This window comes from Candoia aspera, chromosome 3 (genome assembly GCF_035149785.1).
Source record: "Candoia aspera isolate rCanAsp1 chromosome 3, rCanAsp1.hap2, whole genome shotgun sequence".
Lineage (NCBI taxonomy): Eukaryota > Metazoa > Chordata > Lepidosauria > Squamata > Boidae > Candoia > Candoia aspera.
In genome coordinates, this window is record NC_086155.1 from 100620610 (window position 1) to 100641183 (window position 20574).

The 20574-nt window shown below is 38.4% G+C and overlaps 1 protein-coding gene across 1 annotated transcript in view; it reads left to right on the forward strand.

Annotated features, from left to right (window-relative positions):
• TPR (translocated promoter region, nuclear basket protein) overlaps positions 1–20574 on the forward strand; it is a 67297-nt gene that overhangs the window by 15164 nt on the left and 31559 nt on the right. Inside the window, exons 9-23 of the mRNA XM_063298424.1 lie at positions 1437–1524; positions 2161–2301; positions 4307–4398; positions 4868–5065; positions 6524–6631; positions 7770–7996; positions 8613–8776; positions 10654–10793; positions 10898–11046; positions 12849–13011; positions 14271–14405; positions 14601–14741; positions 16092–16260; positions 18808–18974; positions 19872–20024. Of these exons, the coding sequence (XP_063154494.1) occupies positions 1437–1524; positions 2161–2301; positions 4307–4398; positions 4868–5065; positions 6524–6631; positions 7770–7996; positions 8613–8776; positions 10654–10793; positions 10898–11046; positions 12849–13011; positions 14271–14405; positions 14601–14741; positions 16092–16260; positions 18808–18974; positions 19872–20024 (2235 nt within the window). The remainder of the gene's footprint in view (positions 1–1436; positions 1525–2160; positions 2302–4306; positions 4399–4867; positions 5066–6523; positions 6632–7769; positions 7997–8612; positions 8777–10653; positions 10794–10897; positions 11047–12848; positions 13012–14270; positions 14406–14600; positions 14742–16091; positions 16261–18807; positions 18975–19871; positions 20025–20574) is intronic.

A 20574-nucleotide genomic window follows, 5' to 3' on the forward strand; every position in this document is an offset into this window, starting at 1 on the left:
GTGTGATATGTAAATTCTGCCAGCATGATGTATTTCTCATGGAAGGAAGATTCTTCCTGGTTCCAATCCTGCTCCAGGTGACAGGATTTGACAGCTTTTGGGCTTGAAGGGCAGAGATTGCCTCAAGGAGGCTTGAGGCGAGTGGAAGGAAAGGACTTAAATCTATGTGAAATACCCAGTGTTGCTAATGAATTTTTCTTTTCCGTGAGAATTCCTTCTCTTTTTCCTTTATTAAATTAACCATAGTTGCATGATAAATGTGAAGTGCTAATACTAACGATGGTTAGTTTGATGAGCTTTACAGTGGCTAGGTTTGTACTTAATGCTAAGCCTGTTTTTAATTACAGTTTTTGAATAAACTATAATGGTCTAATTCACATAATACTAAGCTATAATGGGCGGACTTAGGAATCACACTCAGCAGAAAGCAGTCAAATATTGTTTACCAGATGTTTGAATCCAGTATTAGTTGCAGGCAGGATTTATTTTCTGGTATAACTACTGTACAGTATTTAGTTTGAGGCATGTGTTTCCTCAAAGGAATTTGAGGAAACACGTGCCTTGTTTTTTTTAACAAATTTAGCAGACAAGCATAGGCTTCTTTTTAATGAGGTTCTTTATAAATTATGGGACTAATACATACTAATTTTCAAGATTTGCAAGATGGCTTAAAACATGGTTTCAAATTATGATTAAAAAATAATCACACTTGTATTGATGGTTCTACAGATATAAGATGAACCATGGATAATGCTGAAATAGGGAGACAATTTAAAAGAGATTACTTGAGCTTACAAGGTATTGTTCTTTCCTACATTCAAGAGAGTGAGAAACCTTAGGATAAGCATTGAGTCTGATCATGACTATAATCACTTTGTCATATTGATAGTCTGTGGACAGTGAGACACTCACTTCCAATCTTTTGGAATATAGTTCCTAACAGGAAATGAAAAACATACCACAGAATTAAAGGCAACTGTCTTGCTTAGGTAAAATGTTCTGGAATGAAACATTGTGGCTTGATCTGTCTCATCTTCGTGCAATAAATTGCCAACGGCTCCCTTTTATAATGTATAGTTACTAGCATGACCTTGTATAATTCATGCAAAATGTAATAATGATAGATATGTTTGGTTGCACCGCTAATTGCCAGATCCCAAATCATAAAGAACACTTCCATATAATCTGCTTTCAAAGGAATTTGAGGAAACACATGCCTTGGTTTTTTTTTTAACACATTTAGCAGACAAGCGTAGGCTTCTTTTTAATCTGGGGTTGTGATTTTTACATTGTACAAACTCTATTTCATGTTCTCAGCAGTATCTTACAGGTTTCAGCCTATGTCCACTTCCACAGGCTTTAAGCTTTAAATAACTGCACATTTTTCTTAATAAATATTACTATCTCCTGGTTCAGTTACAATTTGTTGCATTTAGAGTGCTGCAGATGACTTGGAAGCAAAGAGTAATGAGTTGACTCAAGCAGTGGAGGAGCTGCACAAACTTCTCAAAGAGGCTGGTGAAGGTAAGGATTATATTACTGAGGAATTTAGAATTTTGATTGAGGCTTTATCACTTGTCTCTGCTGCTTTCGGTAATCCTGCCAATTAACAGGCCCCAAGCTATTTTAAGCATGCCAAAGAAGGGTGGTATGAAATAAGTCACTTTTTATATCTTGCCAAAATATGGCTTGTCAGAATGGCTGCTAGTGCCTAAAATGACAGTAAAGCAACATTTTAAAAATCAGTACTGGCTTAAAGTTCCAAAAAAAATTTTCCAAAAAAATAAAGCCTACAGACACAAAAAAAGCAAAAACGTAGCACAAACACATAAAATACTTTTTCCATTAAAAATGCTAGCCGTTTCATCTGTTAACCTTACTCTATATGTATTCTGTTTCTGGCTTGCTCACTTGCAAAAGATATTTGCTGTTTTCATTGGGAAGAGGGAAGACACTGTTTGAGAAATGTGAGTCCACATTTGTTTGTGTCTTTATCTCTAATAATTACATGAAGTGGATTGCTAAAGAAGCTCTTTTAACCACTGGCCAGATGTAATAGAAGTATCTGTCATATTGCCGTGAGTACCATGACCTTCCATAGAACATGCTTGTAACTCTTCTTAAAGACTTGCTGCCAATGCATTTTTCTGCCATTTTCAGCTAACAAAATAACGCAAGAACGTTTGGCTGAGATGGAGCAAGCAAAGGCTACTGTTGAAAAAGAACTGAAGGAAAAGATTAGCAAGTTGGAGAAAGAATTGGACAATGCAAATGATCTGGTTTCAGCAACCAAGCGAAAAGGTCTGGTAACTTCCAGGGAACAAGTTTAAAATTTGGGGCACTTAGTATTACCATTAACTGATTTCATTGTAGTATCTACAGTTGTAACACTAAAAATGAAATAGCTGAAAATGCTTTGAAAATGAATTACTTTCCCATGTGTGAATTTTGTAATTATTGTCTTCTCAAAAATCGTGAGCTTGCTATAACAGGGACTTTTGTGAGCAGTGTTCATGACCATTTTTGTGTTTAATGTATAAACTGATAATTTATTTTATTTATTTGTCAAATTTTATTACTACCCATCTCCCCCCCAAAAGAGGGACTCTGGACCATTTACAAAAACAAAATTTAAAATTCAAAATCAATATTCCTGGATTGAGAGGCCCTCCGAACAGTCACTCATGCCCTTGTCATTTCCCTCATAGACTATTGCAGTGCGCTCTACATGGGGCTACCCTTGAAGAGTATCTGGAAGCTTCAGCTGGTCCAGAATGCAGCGGCGCAGACAGTTATTGGTGCTGTAAAATCAGCCCATGTGACACCACTGTCACACAAGCTGCATTGGGTACCAGTTCGCTTCCGGGTCCAATTCAAGGTGTTGGTTATCACCTTTAAAGCCCTACATGGCATGGGACCAGGCTACCTGAGGGACCGTCTCATACCCATGACATTGACCCGGCCCACCCAGTCAGGCAGGGAGGGCATGCTACGGACCCCATCAACAAAGGAATTATATCTGGTGGGGTCCAGGAGGTGGGCCTTCTCTGCAGCAGCACCCGTCCTTTGGAATATCATGCCCTGGAGTTGAGACGGGTTTCCTTGCTCCCGGCCTTCCGGAAGAAACTGAAGACCTGGTTCTGCCACCTTGCATGGGATGGGGGAGGGGTAATAGCTCCACCTGGGGGTGGTTGGTGCCATAGCACCCCCTATTGATTGGGATTCCATCTCCTCTTGGATTTTATATTTATATTTTTTATCTTATTTATGTTTTTAAAGTGTGATTGAAGCTTAGATGTTTTTATTATTGTTTTATTGTAAACCGCCCAGAGTCCCCCATCGGGGGAGATGGGCGGTGATATAAATGTAATAAATAAATAAATAAATAAAATATATATACATAATAAATATACAATAAAAATAAAATATAGTAAAAACCAGATGGCTAAAAGTTGTGATTCAGTCCGTGAGTATAAAAGATCATCCTAGGGCGCTAGCCATCCCCATGAATGGCTGTTCCCCATCCTGCTCATTTCTAACTAATTTTCTAATTATTTTCTAATTTTCTAATTAGTTAGTTTCTAATTTTCTAATTTCTAACTAATTTCAATTTGTAATTTGCAAGAATTAGATTAATCAAAACAGTGGAGTTTAGCCTGACCTCTTAAGTATCTGGTAGGGCTCTGCAAAGATCTGGATTCAAGGGGAAGAGATGATTTGGAGTGTGCATGGGCATGCACATAACTCCTTAAATCAGTTGCAACATGCTCTGAATCACCCTTTCCTCTTTGAATCAAGATTGCTGAATAGTTCTAATGCCTGGAGTCCAGTCAGTTTCCTAAATGTCTTCATTCAAACTATAGTTTAACATAGTTTAGTGAGGGAGGTCCTTAGTTTCTTTCTGGGCACAGGTGCTCTTCTTTCTGACTTCTACTATGCAGCCTGGAGGAGTTCAAAACTTTTTGGTTAATATAGTTTATCATGTTGCCCAACAGCATCTAGTTAATGTTAATCATGGGTAAATGCAAAGCACATTTTGAAATGCAACTTCAGCATTTTTTTAAAATTAAACCTCATTCAAACTAACCACCATTTTGGAGTGAATGGACGAAGGGTTCTGAAATCTTCCTGGTGGCACATTGGGTAGAAAAGGGATTAGGCTCATTCTGTTCAGCTTGATGTTTTTGGGGATATCTGAGCATAGTTAGTATGGTAAAAATAGGTGAGAGGAAGATTGGTTAATTAGATTCCTTGTGACATTAATGATCATTTTTTAAAAATGTGCTGTGACATTAATCTTTTTTAGGGGCCATCCTTTCAGAGGATGAGCTGGCAGCGATGTCTCCTACAGCTGCTGCTGTTGCGAAAGTAGTCAAGCCTGGTATGAAATTAACTGAGGTAGGAATTAAATCAGTGATATTGTACAGCTTACAAGCTCATGTATTTCGTGCTTGCAGCATTCACAAGAACTGTGTTTAAGCTGAGATGATGTTTTTTTCCAATATCAACAAGGAGCATTTGGGATTATCATCATATGATATCACTGGCCATAATCCATATAGGAAAAGGAACGAAAGTATGTAAATGTAGTTTGTACAATGTGTTTCTTACTAAATTTTAAAATTGGATTATAGTAATTTACAAAAGTATTTTAATCTTTTTGGACAATTTCTTTGCTGTGGTTTTAGATTCCTTCTCTCTGTGTATAGGCTGCTAGGAAGGCGTATTTCACGTAAAATAAATAAATCCAGATTGATTATATCGGACAGTTAAGCCCATCAGATGTGTAACTGTGTGATAAATTGAAAAGCTCTTTTTTGATAAAAAGTCAGATAGGATTATTGTCTGTTTTGATCTGTCAACACAGCTTTACAATGCGTACGTAGAAGCTCAGGATCAGCTGCTGCTGGAAAAATTAGAAAATAAGAGGATCAATAAATATTTGGATGAAATAGTGCAGGAAGTGGAAGCCAAAGCACCCATTCTGAAGCGTCAGCGGGAAGAATATGAACGCTCACAAAAAGCTGTAGCGAGTCTTTCTGCTAAACTTGAGCAAGCTATGAAGGTCAGTACAAAACTTAAGGGAAGTTCAGATGCAAAATAAAACAACCTTTACAAATATGCTCTAGGATGCTATACTGTTTTTAAGCAATAAAATATTCTTTGTTTCCAACTCACCAAAATTTCAGACCAATGGACAATTTATGGTATACATCAATCTACTAAAATGATAACAGAAAACAGATTTTTTGCAACTAGACTTGAGCTTTGTGTTAAACAGAATGTTGTAATGCAGCTTTGGCTGGATGGTAACACTTCAGACTTCATGTAGAGGTTTCAGATTTAAAAGTGTTATAAGTAAGAATGTATATATGCATAGAGCCACAAATGCTAACATTGTTCCTGATAAACTCGCTTTTTGGGTCATATGGGTTTATCTACACAAGGAGCGCAACTTATGGTGTTACCATCCATCAGGTTTTGCTCCATGTGGTTTCAATGACTGTGTGGCTCAGTGCTTAATATTGTTTGAAGACTCCTCAAAATTCTTCTGTGATTAGTTTGTCGTGAGTATGGCAACAATTTGGAACAGAGGATCAGACTGTGACCTAAATTATTTCTTCCAGGTCCAGTTCTTTATATTGTTTTTTTTCCCCTCCATGCTGATCAATAAACACTGACCTATGGCGCTGAGTAATGTAATTATAAGTTAGACAGAACATATTCCTATTTCAGACTTCCCAAACTCTGAGGCCAACTGAGACCTTCTTTGGGTTCCTCTGTCCTTGGTGTCCGTATTCACCTCCGCAGCTTGGAGAGCCATCTTGTCTGATGCCCTATAACTGTAAAATGCTTTCTTTATATATGCTGCTTGTCTCCTGGCATTCCACAAGCAATCTAAGATATATCTTCTCAATAATAATTTGGTTGCTAGTCTATTAGAATCAGTCCATAGATTTTATTAATTGAGTTAAGGTGATGTTATTATTTTACTATTAGCTACTTTGAGGTGATTTTGGTGAACATTAGTATAATGTGGTAAATAAAAAACTAATGCTCATTTCTTGTAAAGAATGCAGTTAAGGAGTTATACTATACTGATCATTAACAGTTTGGTTGAATGAGATGACATTATGAAGACAGAAAGATACCCATTCTCTCTATAAGCTATACAGCAGGGTGAAGAATTTACCTCTTTATATATTGAAACAACCATTATCACCAGGAGCCTTGATTGGAGAACAATGCAGAAATTTAATTTGCTCATGCTAGTCTGTAGTATAGCATTTACAGTACATGTTTAATTTTTCTTTTTCTTTTTTTCTCTCTTTCTCCTAAAGTTGAGTAAACTGACCACCACAACCTGATACAAACATATATGTTAAGACCACATGAATGATCATGAGTGATGAATAATAATATAAATTCTTCCTTTTTCTTTATTTTAATTTTTGCAAATACTAAGATTTTCAAAAGCATTGATCAATTTTCAATTTTAGTCATGCTTGATTTGGGGTTATAGGAAATTCAGCGCTTACAAGAAGAGGCTGATAAAGCCAACAAGCATGCTTCTGTGTTCGAAAGAGAAAACCAGAGGTTTGAAATCCAAGTCAAAGATCTTTCGCAACAGGTTAGTTCGTAAACCATTTCTTGTTTGAAGCACTTGACTGGAAATAAGAGGCAAGAGCCCATGCCTCATCCAGGACTGCCAGCAAATTGTCCTGATGGAAGTATCATCTGTGCTTGCACATGGATATTCAGATATTATGGGGAGGACTTGCTAAGAACTCAGCTCTTCAGACAATGCATACAGAGGGCCATTTGCCCATTGCCCTTCTGAATGGTTTTGCAGAGCCTTAGGAATTAATTCCAAGTATGCAGAATTAAAACTGTTTTGTTAATGTCACGTTTAGATAATATTCTTAGTCATAGCCTTATATTATATGTATAAATATGCATATAAATATAAATACATATATAAAACTGTTTTATCCCACATTCAACTACATACCTACAAATAAATGCATTTTGTACTGTGAAACTAGAATATCTGTAAACCTCTCACATAGTAGTAAATGAATCTACAAGCTGCATCTGTTGAGCTCTTTAGTACAAGTATGAAAGCTTTGTATGTAGCTCTGTTCTCCCCAGCAGATGCCTTGTTAAGCTAGACTTCCTATATTCCACAGGAGGAGGGTAAAACACATAGATGATCCACCTGACTGAGCCAACATGCCAATGAAATAGAATTCATCTAGTACTTAATAAAAGAGGGTCAGAAAAGAGAAAGTGGGTATGAAAAGACTAGAGCAAAGCTGGGAATAGGAGGTCCTTGTCCTTTTGCTCTAGAATTGGGTTCCTGTCTTAAAGGGGAAATAACTGAAAATGGATAGATGTTTGGTTCTTCTAGCTCAAGGGTGGACAGTCTGTGGGCCACCTATAGCTCCTAAGCTTCCCATTAACATTCAGCACCTTGAAATCCCATTGCTAGATTTTGATAGCAAAACAGCTGAATGTTGGTGGTGTAATTTTGACCAGTTTGGGGATGGTTTCAAGGATGGACAAGGAAACCACAAAAAATGAAAAGAAGGTAATTAGAATTTAGCTATACTAACTGAATGTTCCTGAAGCTTGAGTAAAATCTGGAAATGGATTTGTGTGATAACAGAGGATACCTTGCAAATTTGGAAGAATGAAGTATATATATTTATTTCATGGAATCTAGAGTTCTATAGCTTGAATAATCTGTTTTTTTTTTCTTTTTGAAGATAAGGGTGCTATTGATGGAGCTTGAAGAAGCCCGAGGTAATCATGTCATCCGTGATGAAGAAGTAAGTTCTGCGGATATCAGCAGCTCTTCTGAAGTAATAAGTCAACACCTGGTCTCCTACAGAAACATTGAGGAACTTCAGCAGCAAAATCAACGCCTCTTAGTAGCTCTTCGAGAGCTGGGGGATGCTAAGGAGAAAGAAGAACAAGAAACCACTTCTACTAAGTATGTTCCCCCTTTGGCAGTGAATTTGGAACCTAGAGGTTGGGGTCTAGAATCATGGTTCTGTGCATACTGACATTGATGTTAAGTAAAAAAAATAATTGTATAAGAACTGTCCAAAGTAATGGTAAAATTTGGAATACATGGGAGTAACCCAGTTTTCAGGATATCTTCCATTCACTGTAGAAAAGGAACCTTCTTGGTAAATCTGATGTTTTGTTTTCATTAACTTTATCTCTTTTGGGGTGGAAGGGGTCTTGGTTGCTTTGTCAGATCAAGCTTCAGATGCATACTCACTGTTTCCTTCTTGTATAACAGCTGCAAATGTATATTTTTAGTCAAATTTGAAAAAAATCTCAGAAAGATAGCATGAAGAAATAGGGACAGATGTGAAAGAATCTTTATGTTTGTTGAACGTTTCCTCAATTTATGCTCAGAAACTCTGTTTTGCCCCTTTTGTAAGCAACAATCACAGTATACTAGAGGAGGTAGTTCATACCATTGCTTTGGATTCAAAGCTCTACTAGTGGAATTTTATTCATAATTTTTAAATTATTCCTCTTTGGCTCCATAACTTCCATATTTTAACATTAGTAATGTTGTTTTCTTGCCATGACAGGATTTCTGAGCTCCAGAATCAACTTGGAGAAGCTATAACTGAGCTAGAAAAGCTGCGTGAGTCACGCCACCATCAGATGCAACTTGTAGATTCCATAGTTCGTCAGCGTGACATGTATCGGATTTTGCTGGCACAGACTACTGGAGTTGCTATTCCATTGCAAGGTCAGAACTGGGCAGCAATGCGGACATTCCTTTACTGATTTTTATCTGAACTACAACATTGCTTTTGAAAAAAAGTCCTGTCCAACTTCTTCATCATTAAGAGCACTCCCAATGAAAGTTTGCATCATGGTTACCCTTGCACTGAGAAATAGAGTAAATAGAAATAATATTTTTCTTCATTTGCTTTCATTGGTTTATTTATTTATTTATTTTCTATCCCGCCTTTATTATTTTTATAAATAACTCAAGGTGGGGGACATACCTGTTGTGATGCTGACTGAGAATTCTGGGAATTATAGTGCAAAAGAGAGTGAAGAAAAGCTGATCTGATGTGTCAGGATTATTTTATTGCTGTTTCCTTGTTTCTATGAAAAATTATTATTTTTGTTACGGAATTTTTTACACGTTTGCATGAAAACAGGAAAGGGGGAAAACAGGCTTTGGCCTTTTAATTTTAATCAAGCAACAGGCATATTTTATTTTGTGTTATGTTGTTTAATATGTGTTTATTAGTATTGTTTAAGCTATTATACGTCTGTCTAGGTGCTAGAATCTAACTGATTGTTGAAAACTAAGCAGGGTCTAGCCTGACATAGATAGGTGGTCACCAGGAAACAACAAGGCTGCAAGCTAGACTGGAAGGTCAAATTCCAGAGGAAGGCAAAGACAAACCACTTCTGGGTTTCTGCCAAGAAAATTACATGGGTGTGTTTATGACATCACCAGAAGTCAAGCTGGCCTCTAGGAAGGTGTGATGGAATGTGTCATGAGTAAGGATGGCGAGCAGGGGGCTCCCATCCAGACTGTCAAGCGCATGCGTAGCACTGATGAATTGTTCAGCCATTCAAAGAGACACAGATCGGGACCGCCTTAACCCTTGGGGGTTATATGTCTGGGTTTTCCCACACTTCTTCAGTTTGTTAGGATTCCTGTTAAGTACTAGCAATAAATATTAGAGACCAGTTCCTTGTCTCAGTGTGTTTCCTGGTTGTTAGGACAGAATGTGTTCCTGAAGTGGGGGATGATGTGATAGATTTCGAGGCTGCTGCTGGTTGGTTCTCAGGAAGAAAAGAGCACATTCCAGGGAGATAAGAGGACTCACAGTCTGGAAAGCCTTGGCAGAGAGACAAAGAAAGTTAGAGTAGCCCTGCCTTAGAGTCTCTTAGGTTTTTTCCCCTTAGGTTAGTTAGGATAGCTTTAGTCTGGCAAGATTCTGTCTGTATGGTGGAAGCACTAAAGAACTGGAGATTGGAAAACACTGACTCAACATTGTTCTTGGGCTGGCCTGACAGAAGTGTTCCCTTTTTATTCTCTTGCATGTTGTCTTGGTGATAATTTAATCAGACTAGGAACAGTTTGAATTTGGTGTCTCTAGCTCTGAATGCTGGAGCCAGCGAATATGTCACTTCAGAAAACATTTATGTAGAGGTGCACAAAACCACCAAAAATTGCTACCACATAAATTTTAAATGTGACAGAAGGGAAAAACTAGGAAACACGAGTAGAGTAACCACATTAATTATATTTGATTCTCATTAAATTTAGATATAAATGAAATGAATTGAAATTTATTTTTTGTCTTGGCCTCACCCACTGCTTTTGGGAATTGACCCCAGCATGCTACTCATTGTCCACCTAAAATACCTTTCAAACTCTTGATCTGGCCCATGCATGTGACTGACAGCTAGCATGCTCAAGTGGTTGAGCGTTAGGGAGCCTGGATTCAATTCTTCAGCCAATCATAAATCTCTTTAGATCACCTGGGGTCAGGATTTCTCTCATAGCCTAACTTCAGTGGGATGTTGTGAGGATAAAGGGGATGCTGAACTCCATTGAATCTCCCTGGATTCCAAATGTTCTTTTTCTGTGTAATTTAGCTCCAAGCATTTTGCCAGAGGAACTGTCTCTGACATCAACCCCTAAGCGCCTGTCAGGTTCCCTTCCGGCTTCAGCTCCAGCTTCAGTCCCAGTGATCGAGTCAACAGAAGCAGCAGAAGCAAAGGCTGCCCTTAAACAGGTATGGATTTGCCTTTCATACACTCACAAAATCAGGTATGTTTTTATTCTATTCAGCCTTTTGTTTACCTCTGTACGCTTTTGTTTATTCTATGCACTCCACAGCTGCAGGAATTTTTTGAGAACTATAAGAAAGAAAAGGCAGAGAATGACAAACTGTTGAATGAACAAAATGAGAAGCTTCAAGAACAGGTTACTGACCTGAAGTCACAAAATACAAAGATTTCTACCCAACTTGAATTTGCCTCTAAGCGGTAAGCCAAAATTAGGAAAACTTAATAAAAGAAATCCTTACAGAATTGATTAATAAGTAATAAGAAAATTCCAGTTTATCAATTTGCACAGTTCTTGGGTAAAACATCTGATAATTGAGCATTTGGTCAGCATCGGATCATCTGAGCTTTGGAACTGGGAATACCGTGTGGTTGGTTTCTGTTTTTTCCCCCCTCTATTCTCTTTTTGGCTATATCTGCATCTCTATGTTGCTGATCATGGCTAGTTTTGAACTCCTATTCAACATAAGATTGTGTTTAACACATATGGATACACTGTGCATGAGTGAAAGGCCCAGACCCATGGGGATAAAGATATTTTTTGTGTTCTCCCTCATGGAGGAACAATTTGTTCTTTTTGGTGCAAGTGGGAGAAGCTGAAACGTTCTCGTTCATTAATGGAATGCATTTCTCTTTAATTTCTGTCTCACCTTTTACTTTCAATAAAGAAAAGGATGGTTGAATTTAAATCACAAGGTGAGAAGGGTATGCAGATCTCCTATTTCCTAATGTTGCTTAAAAGACGTGGTACTGTGTCTGCACTAGTTAACAATCTTCAATTTCTGTGGTAACTTGCAAAATTGCTTTTCCCTTTTGGAATTTCTTTAGAGTATTATTGTTTAATGTAGACATGATGGAAAAAGCAATGGATTTGTAAGTTTCGACCAAATAAATAAGAATTCCTTAGTTATGCAGATTTTGATGCATTCCCTGAAATAACAAATTACTGCATTAATTTAAGGTGTGTTTACTTACTACCTGTTGCATATTATCAGATTGCATTGATATAATTTTTGCCTTCATACAATACCAAATTGACATTGGTGGTTTCCACATCACAGATGTAATTCTGAAATAAGTCTGGGTTTTAAAAAATCTTGCTACCTGCTTAGAATGCAAATACAGATAAAAAGAGGAAGTCCCCCTCAAGCTGAGCTTGACTCTTGGTGACTATCTAGACACTGGACACATCCATATAGGGCTTTTGGCAACAGGATGGAAGAGGATGGTAATTACCTTTGTTAGCTGTTTCATATTGTTTTCTTTCCCAGTCCTGGAATTTTCTAATGGTCTCCCAGGCAAGTGCAAACTAGCCTGACTCTGCTTAAATTTTTAAGAGTAATCGCAGTCAGCCAGATGCCATCTATCAAGGCCATACATAAATGCAATAATTTTATTTAAGAATTTATGGTGTTGCCTGTATCTGTCTGAGTAGGTCATTTCTTAATTCAGAGTGGCAAGCTATTTTTAAATATTCTCAAAGACTAAAGAGATTCTCATTCAAAATCCTATATTTTAATGAAGATGGGATAAAATACATATATATATGCACCATTCCCTCCATCCCCTCAAAAAAGAGCACCTCAGATTATCTGAATGAACCCAGAGTTTCTCCAGTGATCCAAAATGGTGATTTATAGCTGCAGAGGGGAAAAAAGAAAATAGAAGGAGGGGGGATTTATTTATTTTCATGTATAAATGCTTTATAAATAATTTAATATTTCTTATCAATAAATAAAAGTACTCTACTACTACTGGAATGGCTGAAACCATGAATAGAAAACATTCCCCATTACAACATTTTTAAATGTCATGAAAACTGTACCCTTATTTCTGCAGTTCATGTGGCTGCTAATGTAACCACTTCAGAATCTTGCAAAATTTATCATCTACTTGTTTGCTCCCTGGGTATTTTAATAAGACTTTTTTGTTCTGATTTACTTCTTTGCTTTTGTTACATCAATTTCAATGGAACAAATCTTCTTGTCTCCATCCTTGTGAAGTTATGAGATGTTGCAAGATAATGTAGAGGGATATCGGCGAGAGATCACATCACTGCATGAGAAAATTCAGAAGCTGTCAGCAACTACTCAAAAGCAAGAACAGATCATCAACACAATGACTCAAGAATTAAGAGGAGCCAATGAAAAATTAACTGTGGCAGAGGTGATTGCTACTGGCTATTTTTTTTAAAGTACTGTTTATTTTGTAATGGCAAGGACTTCTAAGAAGCCTTTTTTAACTTAATCTATTCCAACCTGGGATCCTCCAGAAATGTTTTACTTCAGCTGTGCTAGTTGAGGATTCTGAGAATTGAAATACAATCCTTCTGCGGGGGACTAAATTGGATGAAGCAATAGAAGAGAATATCTGTAGCTCATGGTTGAACAGTGGAGGTCTTGGTGCTCTCTAAGCTTGGTTGTTTGCTTGCAGACATTTCATTACCCAACTAGGTAACACCATCAGTGCAAGATGGTAGATGCTGCTGCTCTCATCAATAAATAGGACCTGTGTGGTGTATAGATAGACATTTGACCCCAGAGGCCCAGCTCCAAATCTGTCAGCCATGAAAAGTCACAAGATTATCTGAAAGAGCAACTTGCACATACACATTCTCAAGCTCATTGATCTCATCTGAGGTTTGTCTGTAGTTGCTGCAGACCCCTCTCAAGCCTTCACTGTAGTTACCCCAGATATTTTAGAAGGAACTCTCTTCAGAGCCAAGAGCCTTAACCTCTTTGTTGCCTTTTAAACAGACCTTGAAAATGTATCTCTTTGAACATGCATTTAACAACAGATCATTTTAATTATTCTATTTTTAATATTTTCAAGTAATTTGTATTGTATGCTTTCTTTGAAAGAGCTTGATAGTAAACAATATATAAAGTCTTAAAAGTAATAGTAATACATAAGCCAAATTGAACTTGGATGGGATGTGAGATAAATAATAGGACTATAATAAAAGATAATAGGCATATCATGGCCTTTCATTAAACTCTCATTCTTTGGAATATCGGCTTGTTTGTACAGTATGCTGATAGATGCTGGTTTGTTCCTGCTTGACTTTTTCTGCTGTCTGCTTAAGTGTGACTTGTTGGGAAAAAAACAAGATAGATTCCTAAAGAAATCGGAGACAGAGTCAAATGGAAGGAATATGATTCCATGTGATGCTCACACCCATCCCATGACTAAACAAGATTTTGACATTCTAGAATCACAATGTTATTTTCTTCTACAGAACTGCTTATATTTTCCTACCACATACCCGAAAAGATTAGGAAAAAAAATAAATAACGAGCAGAGTTAACCATGAGTTGATTAATCTACACTGGCATGCAATACTCAGATGTTGAACAATTGTGTGAATTTAGATCTGAAATGCTATGCAGATTGAATTAATGTAAAATGTAATATCTTTTTCCAAGGTGAGAGCAGAGAATTTGAAAAAAGAAAAAGATATCTTAAAAATGGCCGAAATTCGTTTGACTCAGCAAAAAGAATCTTTGATAGCAGAACATAGAGGACAAAATCTGCTCCTTACTAACCTGCAATCTATTCAGGTATGTTCAACTGCATTGCCTCACTTTTTTCTCTCTTTATTCTTCATAGTATAGACATGGACAAAACATCCTAAAGCACACCATTACATTCTATACGCTACAGATCTGTAATTCTGTAATTGATTGTGCTTGGTAAATAAATATGAGCAAAATTTGGCAGATATATTGCATAGCAAAATGTATTTTACTTACTAGGTAATTTTGGAAAGGGGAGAGACAGAAACTCGACAGAGGCTCAATAATCAAATAGAAAAGTTGGAGCGAGAAATAGCCCAGCTGAAGAAAAAACTGGAAAATGAGGTGGAACAAAGACACACACTTTCCAAAAATCAAGATGTAAGTATTAGAAATAAAAGAAATTAGATGTTCCTAGGACTTTCAAAGTAGTATTTTTTTAATGGGAAAGCATCCAGCTGCTTCTAAGTCAAGATACTATAAATTCCATATTTGGAAGGTTATTTTACTCTCTGGAGGAACAGTTTGGCATCTTAACAATATACAGAATGGTGAAACAGAATCCAAAAGGATTCTTGGGTTTGCACATGCTAATCTTTGCAGCTTGTTTTCTTCTCATTATAGCTATTTGGATCTGACTCAATCAATGGTATATGATTTTTTAAAAGAGGTTTTAATTCAGTGAGTTTAGGTTCAATGAATCTTAAGTGTACACATTTAAAACATCTTCCCGTCACTATGCTGTACAAGATGGTTATAAAAAGACTTCATCTGGGCATGGGGCTTACTGCTAACTGTCAACCATTGTGTCATGGAATGGGGACCTCTTGCTGAGAGGATGAGCAGGAGGAGTTCTGTTTATAAAATAGAAAAAGTTGTTTAAAATTACTATATTTGCATTAGGAATTCACATCATTCTTTTTTGAGATGGAGGCAAATAAGTGGATGTCAAGCATGACTTTTTGAGTTTTGGCACAGGTGATAGACATTTGGGTCACCCCTGCCAGGAGAAGGTTTTTTCCCTGCTTCCCCTTCTGTTCTGTTTATCATCCGGCTTCACAGGATGTAGTCAGGATCATGCCAAGGCACATTATGTACACTGTACTTGTAATATTGCGCATTGTGGTCATCTTGCAAAAAAATTCATTGTCTCTGAGCTAGTCTATCTCTTTTGACTTCCAGCCCTTCGTATGCTGCTGTAGAAGTCATATGCTTTTCTACCGCCTTTCACTTCCCTTCCCTTAAGAGGGCCAGGGATGTACAACAGCACTTTCTAGTCCCAGATTTTCTTCTGTGCCAGTGGGAGACAAGATAATAGTGACCCATCTCAGCAAGAGTCACTTGCTGAGAGGGGCGGCTATAGAAATCAAATAAATAAATATTCTCCAGATACTTTAAACTGTAAGTCTCATAATGCTTTTATACCAGAGGATGCTGTGTTTTGTACCACGCAAATTATCTAGGCTTCTGCGTGGACAGGGTGGGGAATGGTTGATTTCAGCTGCTGAGTGAATCTTGGAGCCTTTACATTTTGGGGTTAGGGAATTTTTAATATTTATTTATCAATGAAAAGAAGATGGTAAGCTTAGATGTTCTGCTTTGAGCACTTTTTTGAGAGAAAAAGCCAAAACAATGCAGTCTTGATATTTAGGTAAGCATTGTGCTTTAAGCTGTTTTCTGGAAAAAATGGAATGTGGTGCTTTGAAGTAAATTACTCGTATTCCTTCTCAGATTCACCTCCTGGATGCTAAAAGACAGTGTGAGACTGAAGTGAGTCTTCATGCTAACACAAAAGAGTTGCTGAAGAATGCTCAAAAGGAGATTGCAGCACTAAAGCAGCAACTCCACAATATGGAAGCTCAAATAGCTTCTCAGTCATTGCAGAGAGCTCCTGGCCAAGGTAAGGGGGGAAAGGGCATGTTGCCAGCTAGAACCTACGCCCAGCTTGGGTACATGGGGAGAAGGACCTTAGCATGATGAGTAGAATTCAATGTGCCAGAGATACTTTGAAGAAGCTGAATATAAGGCTTGAATGGTGCTGTTTTGTGAGGAGTTTTTTAATGCATCTTCTAAAGGGTGCAATTCAAACGTAATTAATTTCATGTTGGCCCAAAATGACAGCTGGTGGGGTGTAAGTCCTAAGCCAAGCATGTGCAACCATTCTGAGGTCAATATACAGATAGTCTTCACTTAATGACGGTAATTGGGTAGTTTCCATCGCTAAGCAACATGGTCATAAAGCGTGATGTCACATGACCATGTCAGTTAGTGACAGTAATCCCGGCACTTCTGGTTGCCACTATTAAGCAAATCACTATGGGTCGTTAAGTGAGGACGTCATGTGGCCTCCGTTTGTGGCCTCCTGCCTGCTTCCCCATTAACTTTGCTTGTAAGAAGCTGGCAAAGAAGGTCACGAAGTCGCAATCACATGACAAAGGACGCTGCAGCGTGATTGCAAGCTGTGTCAGAACCAAGCCTGCCTCTGACTCGGAAAGTGAAACTCTTCCAGAGTCAGAGGAGGAATTGGAAACTTACCAGGCCGAAACTGGGAAAAAGAAACTCCAGGCTGAGTCAGCAGCGTCGGAAGAATCTATGGCGCTGATTGGGCAAGATTCGGAGGAGGATTTGAATACACCAATCAGTGCACACCAACGACGAGCTGAAAAGCACACACAGGAGAAGGCAGCCTGATTGGCTACAGGAGACTCCAAGCACACCAAAGACCAGAATAAAAGGCAGCCACGTGAAGAGCAAGCTGCTGGAGACAACTGATCCTCCAGGCCTGCAGCTTCGGAAGAAGAGTCCTTACCAGCGTTAGAGACAGCGTCTGTTGTCAAAGAGGAACCAGTGCCTTTGCTCCACTCTGAGGAGGAATTGAATCCTGCATCTGCTGCCAACGAGGAATCAGCATCAGCCGCAGCCTTCACCTTGCTTCCAGCCTTGAAACTCCGTGTTCTCCTCAGCAGCATGGTCAAGCCTTGAAGTTCCAGTGCCGCCATTTGCATTCAGTCCTGCGCACCCACGCTTCGTATGCTCCATCGTGCTTGATAATTTCACACCTATCTTGTTCAGGATCCAAGTGCCAGCCTAGCCCAGGGCTTCCAGCCGAGTCCAGCCTTGTTCCAAGTTACAAGCCTTGCTCCAAGTCTCCAGTCCAGAGAATCCAGCCTAGTCTGGGGCTTCCAGCCGAGTTCAGTCTTGCTCAAGTTCCAAGCCTTGTTTCCACACCTTCAGTTTAGAGTACCCAGCCTAGTCTAGAACCCCCAGCTGAGTCCACCCGTGCTTCAAGTTCGAGTCCTGCTCCGAGTCTTCAGTTCATTCCTGTCTGCAGCTCGTAGTCCTGCTTCCAGATCCAGTGAGCCCATGATCTAGTGCTAGTACTGTTCCAGTTCAAGAACTGCTGCCTCCAGCCTCTGTGTTCCAGTTAACTCCAGTCTACGCTCCCAGCGGGAAATCTTATCCACTGCCTTGCTGTGGCCCAGTTGGGTTGTGTAAACAAGTCTTCGCATATCAAGGACTTAATTATTGTAAATAGTTATTTAATAAAGAGTATTTGTTGAGAACCTGTCTGGTGCATAGTCGAGAACCTGTCTGGTGCATAGTCTGAACAGGACAAGCTAGGTGCCAAGTGCCCGAATTGCAGTCATGTGACCGTGGGGACCCTGTGACCAACATAAGTACAAGGACCAAGTCCTAAGTCCCCCTTGTTCAGCACTGTTGTAAGTTCAAACAGTTGCTGAATCAGTGGTCATTAAGCAAGGACCACCTGTATACTGTTTTGTGGAGGCTGAAGATATTGCAGTGGACAGGGCATTGTCCAAATAGGCAGAGCTTTATCCTGTGCAGTGGTGGACTGGCATTTGCCATTTTTCCTGGTTTGGGGAGAGGATCTTTATGTTGGATTACAAACTGCAAATCAGTTTCTAGTTTGGTATGATGAGTGAATGTAATGGCTACAACTGACTTTATCTGGGATCAGCTTTATAATAATAACACCACCACCACCAATTTATAATAAAAGGAAAGCATATAATTTAGCTTTTCCCTGTTCAATTTTCTTAATTTGATATTGAAAAATAATTTATAAATTTTCTAAATTTGTTACATTCTGGTTGATAAGCATATTTCTCCTTGCTTTAAGCTGAATGTCATTGGATGATTTGAAAAGTGTTGTCTTTTATATAGTCCCTTTACATTAGTATAGACAGATTTAGATTCTAACAAATGCTGTGTCCTGAGACATGTGTTTACCAGCTTCACAAGCACATTTCATAACCTTCTTTGTCGATAGTAGTCTTTTTCCTTTTCTGTTAAAAAAAAATTGAATAAATATTGAAAGCTATTAATTAGTTGAGAAAAGGTTATGTTTGCACTCAAAATGTACTATAGATGCACTATTAATTCAGTTAATAAATTCTTATTCAATATATTGCTTCTAAATTTTTAGGCCAACCTAGTATTGGCGAGGATGTGGATGATCTTGTAAGTCGATTGAGGCAATCTGATGACCAAGTTAATGATTTGAAGGAAAGGCTGAAGACTGCCACAAGTAACGTGGAGCAGTACCGAACGATGGTGGTGAGCCTTGAAGAATCCCTTAACAAAGAAAAGCAGGTAATATGTTTTTAATATTATTCACTAAATATAATTTAGCTATGTAACTATGTTTCCATGATGAAATTCCACATGAGGATTTTCTCATTAGGATCTGTATCAAGAGAAAAGGATTCCTTTTGAGGGTCAGAGGAGCACTTGTCACTTCCGCCTTGCTCCTGGCTGGCCACAATGACCAGGAGATCTTTTGTCCACTATATCTGGTCTTAGGCAAATTTGGGGATGAATGGCCATGACCAGGGTTGGTTCAATCCTTATTAGGTTATTCTGATATGCTTTTATGGAGGGCTACCCCTTAGAAAGTAGTTCTGAACAGCTTCAGAATGTTGTAGCCAGATTGCTGTCTGATGAAAGGCCTCCTGATGTTATCATCTATATTTTGTTTCAGTGACACTGAATGCCAGTTTGCTTTCTGATTAAACTTAGAATGTTAGTCTCTGCCCTTCTAAAACTCTAAGCCAGAGATGGCCAATCTTTGGTGGACCAAGTCTGCATGGCCAGGTCCTTCAGTGGTTGGGGTGATTATGTGAAGTAGCCGGGGGAACATCATGCACATGGATTGGGCTAAGACAGCATTTCTCAACCCTGGCAACTTTAAGATGGGTAGACTTAAACTTCCAGAATTCCCCAGTCAGCATGGGGAATTCTGGGAGTTTAAGTCCACCCATCTTAAAGTTGCTAGGGTTGAGAAACACTGGGCTAAGAGAAAACTAGCTGTTAAGTCTTTTACACATATCAATCCTCAAACAATACCTTTTTTAAATAACAGAATTTGGACTTACAAGAGTTGTCTTTAAGATATATAAATTACACTTTCCATGCTGAAGAAACATGCAATACAGTTGCATCTACACATGTCCCTTATATGCTCTGTTCTTGTATTGACTTATTGTGTAGGTGACTGAGGAAGTTCGGGCCACTGTTGAAGCCCGCTTGAAAGAGTCCTCAGAGTATCATTCCCAGCTTGAAAAAAAGCTAATGGAAGCTGAGAAAGAAAAACAGGAACTTCAAGATGAGAAACGTAAAGCCATAGAAAACATGGAGCAACAGGTATAACAGTATGATTCCTTTCTGCCTCAGACTTTCTTGTTATTGTACATAACCAAAGAAGAAACTATTATAGGGACATAAAAGGTCTTAAGTGTGCCTGTTTGGGATTATCATATGTTTATTTTCTCGTTGCAGCGTTTTGGAATGCCCCTTGATTTCAAAGTTTGCCACATAGCACAGGGAGTGGCTGCATCCTAACAATCTTGCCCAATGTTTTGGCACACCAAATTAGATCATGTCCACGTTACTTTCGATGCTGAGAAGTTGCTCTTTTTATGTTCTTCTAGAGAACCACAGTTGTTGAAAAAGTGAAAATTAAGCACTTTGTTGCTCGTTTTAGCATAATTAAGATAATACTTGGAATAATGAGGATATTTATTTATTTATTTTCTCCAAAACATTTTCTTTAAAAATCATGTTACAAGATGTGACTGATCCCTTTCACTGATGGAAAACTTTAATCCAGAGGAGTTTTCTGTCAGAAGAAAAGAGTGAGAGAGGTGAATTTTGGCAATTTTCCCTCCCTTTACTGGCAGTGCAGTTCCAGCTG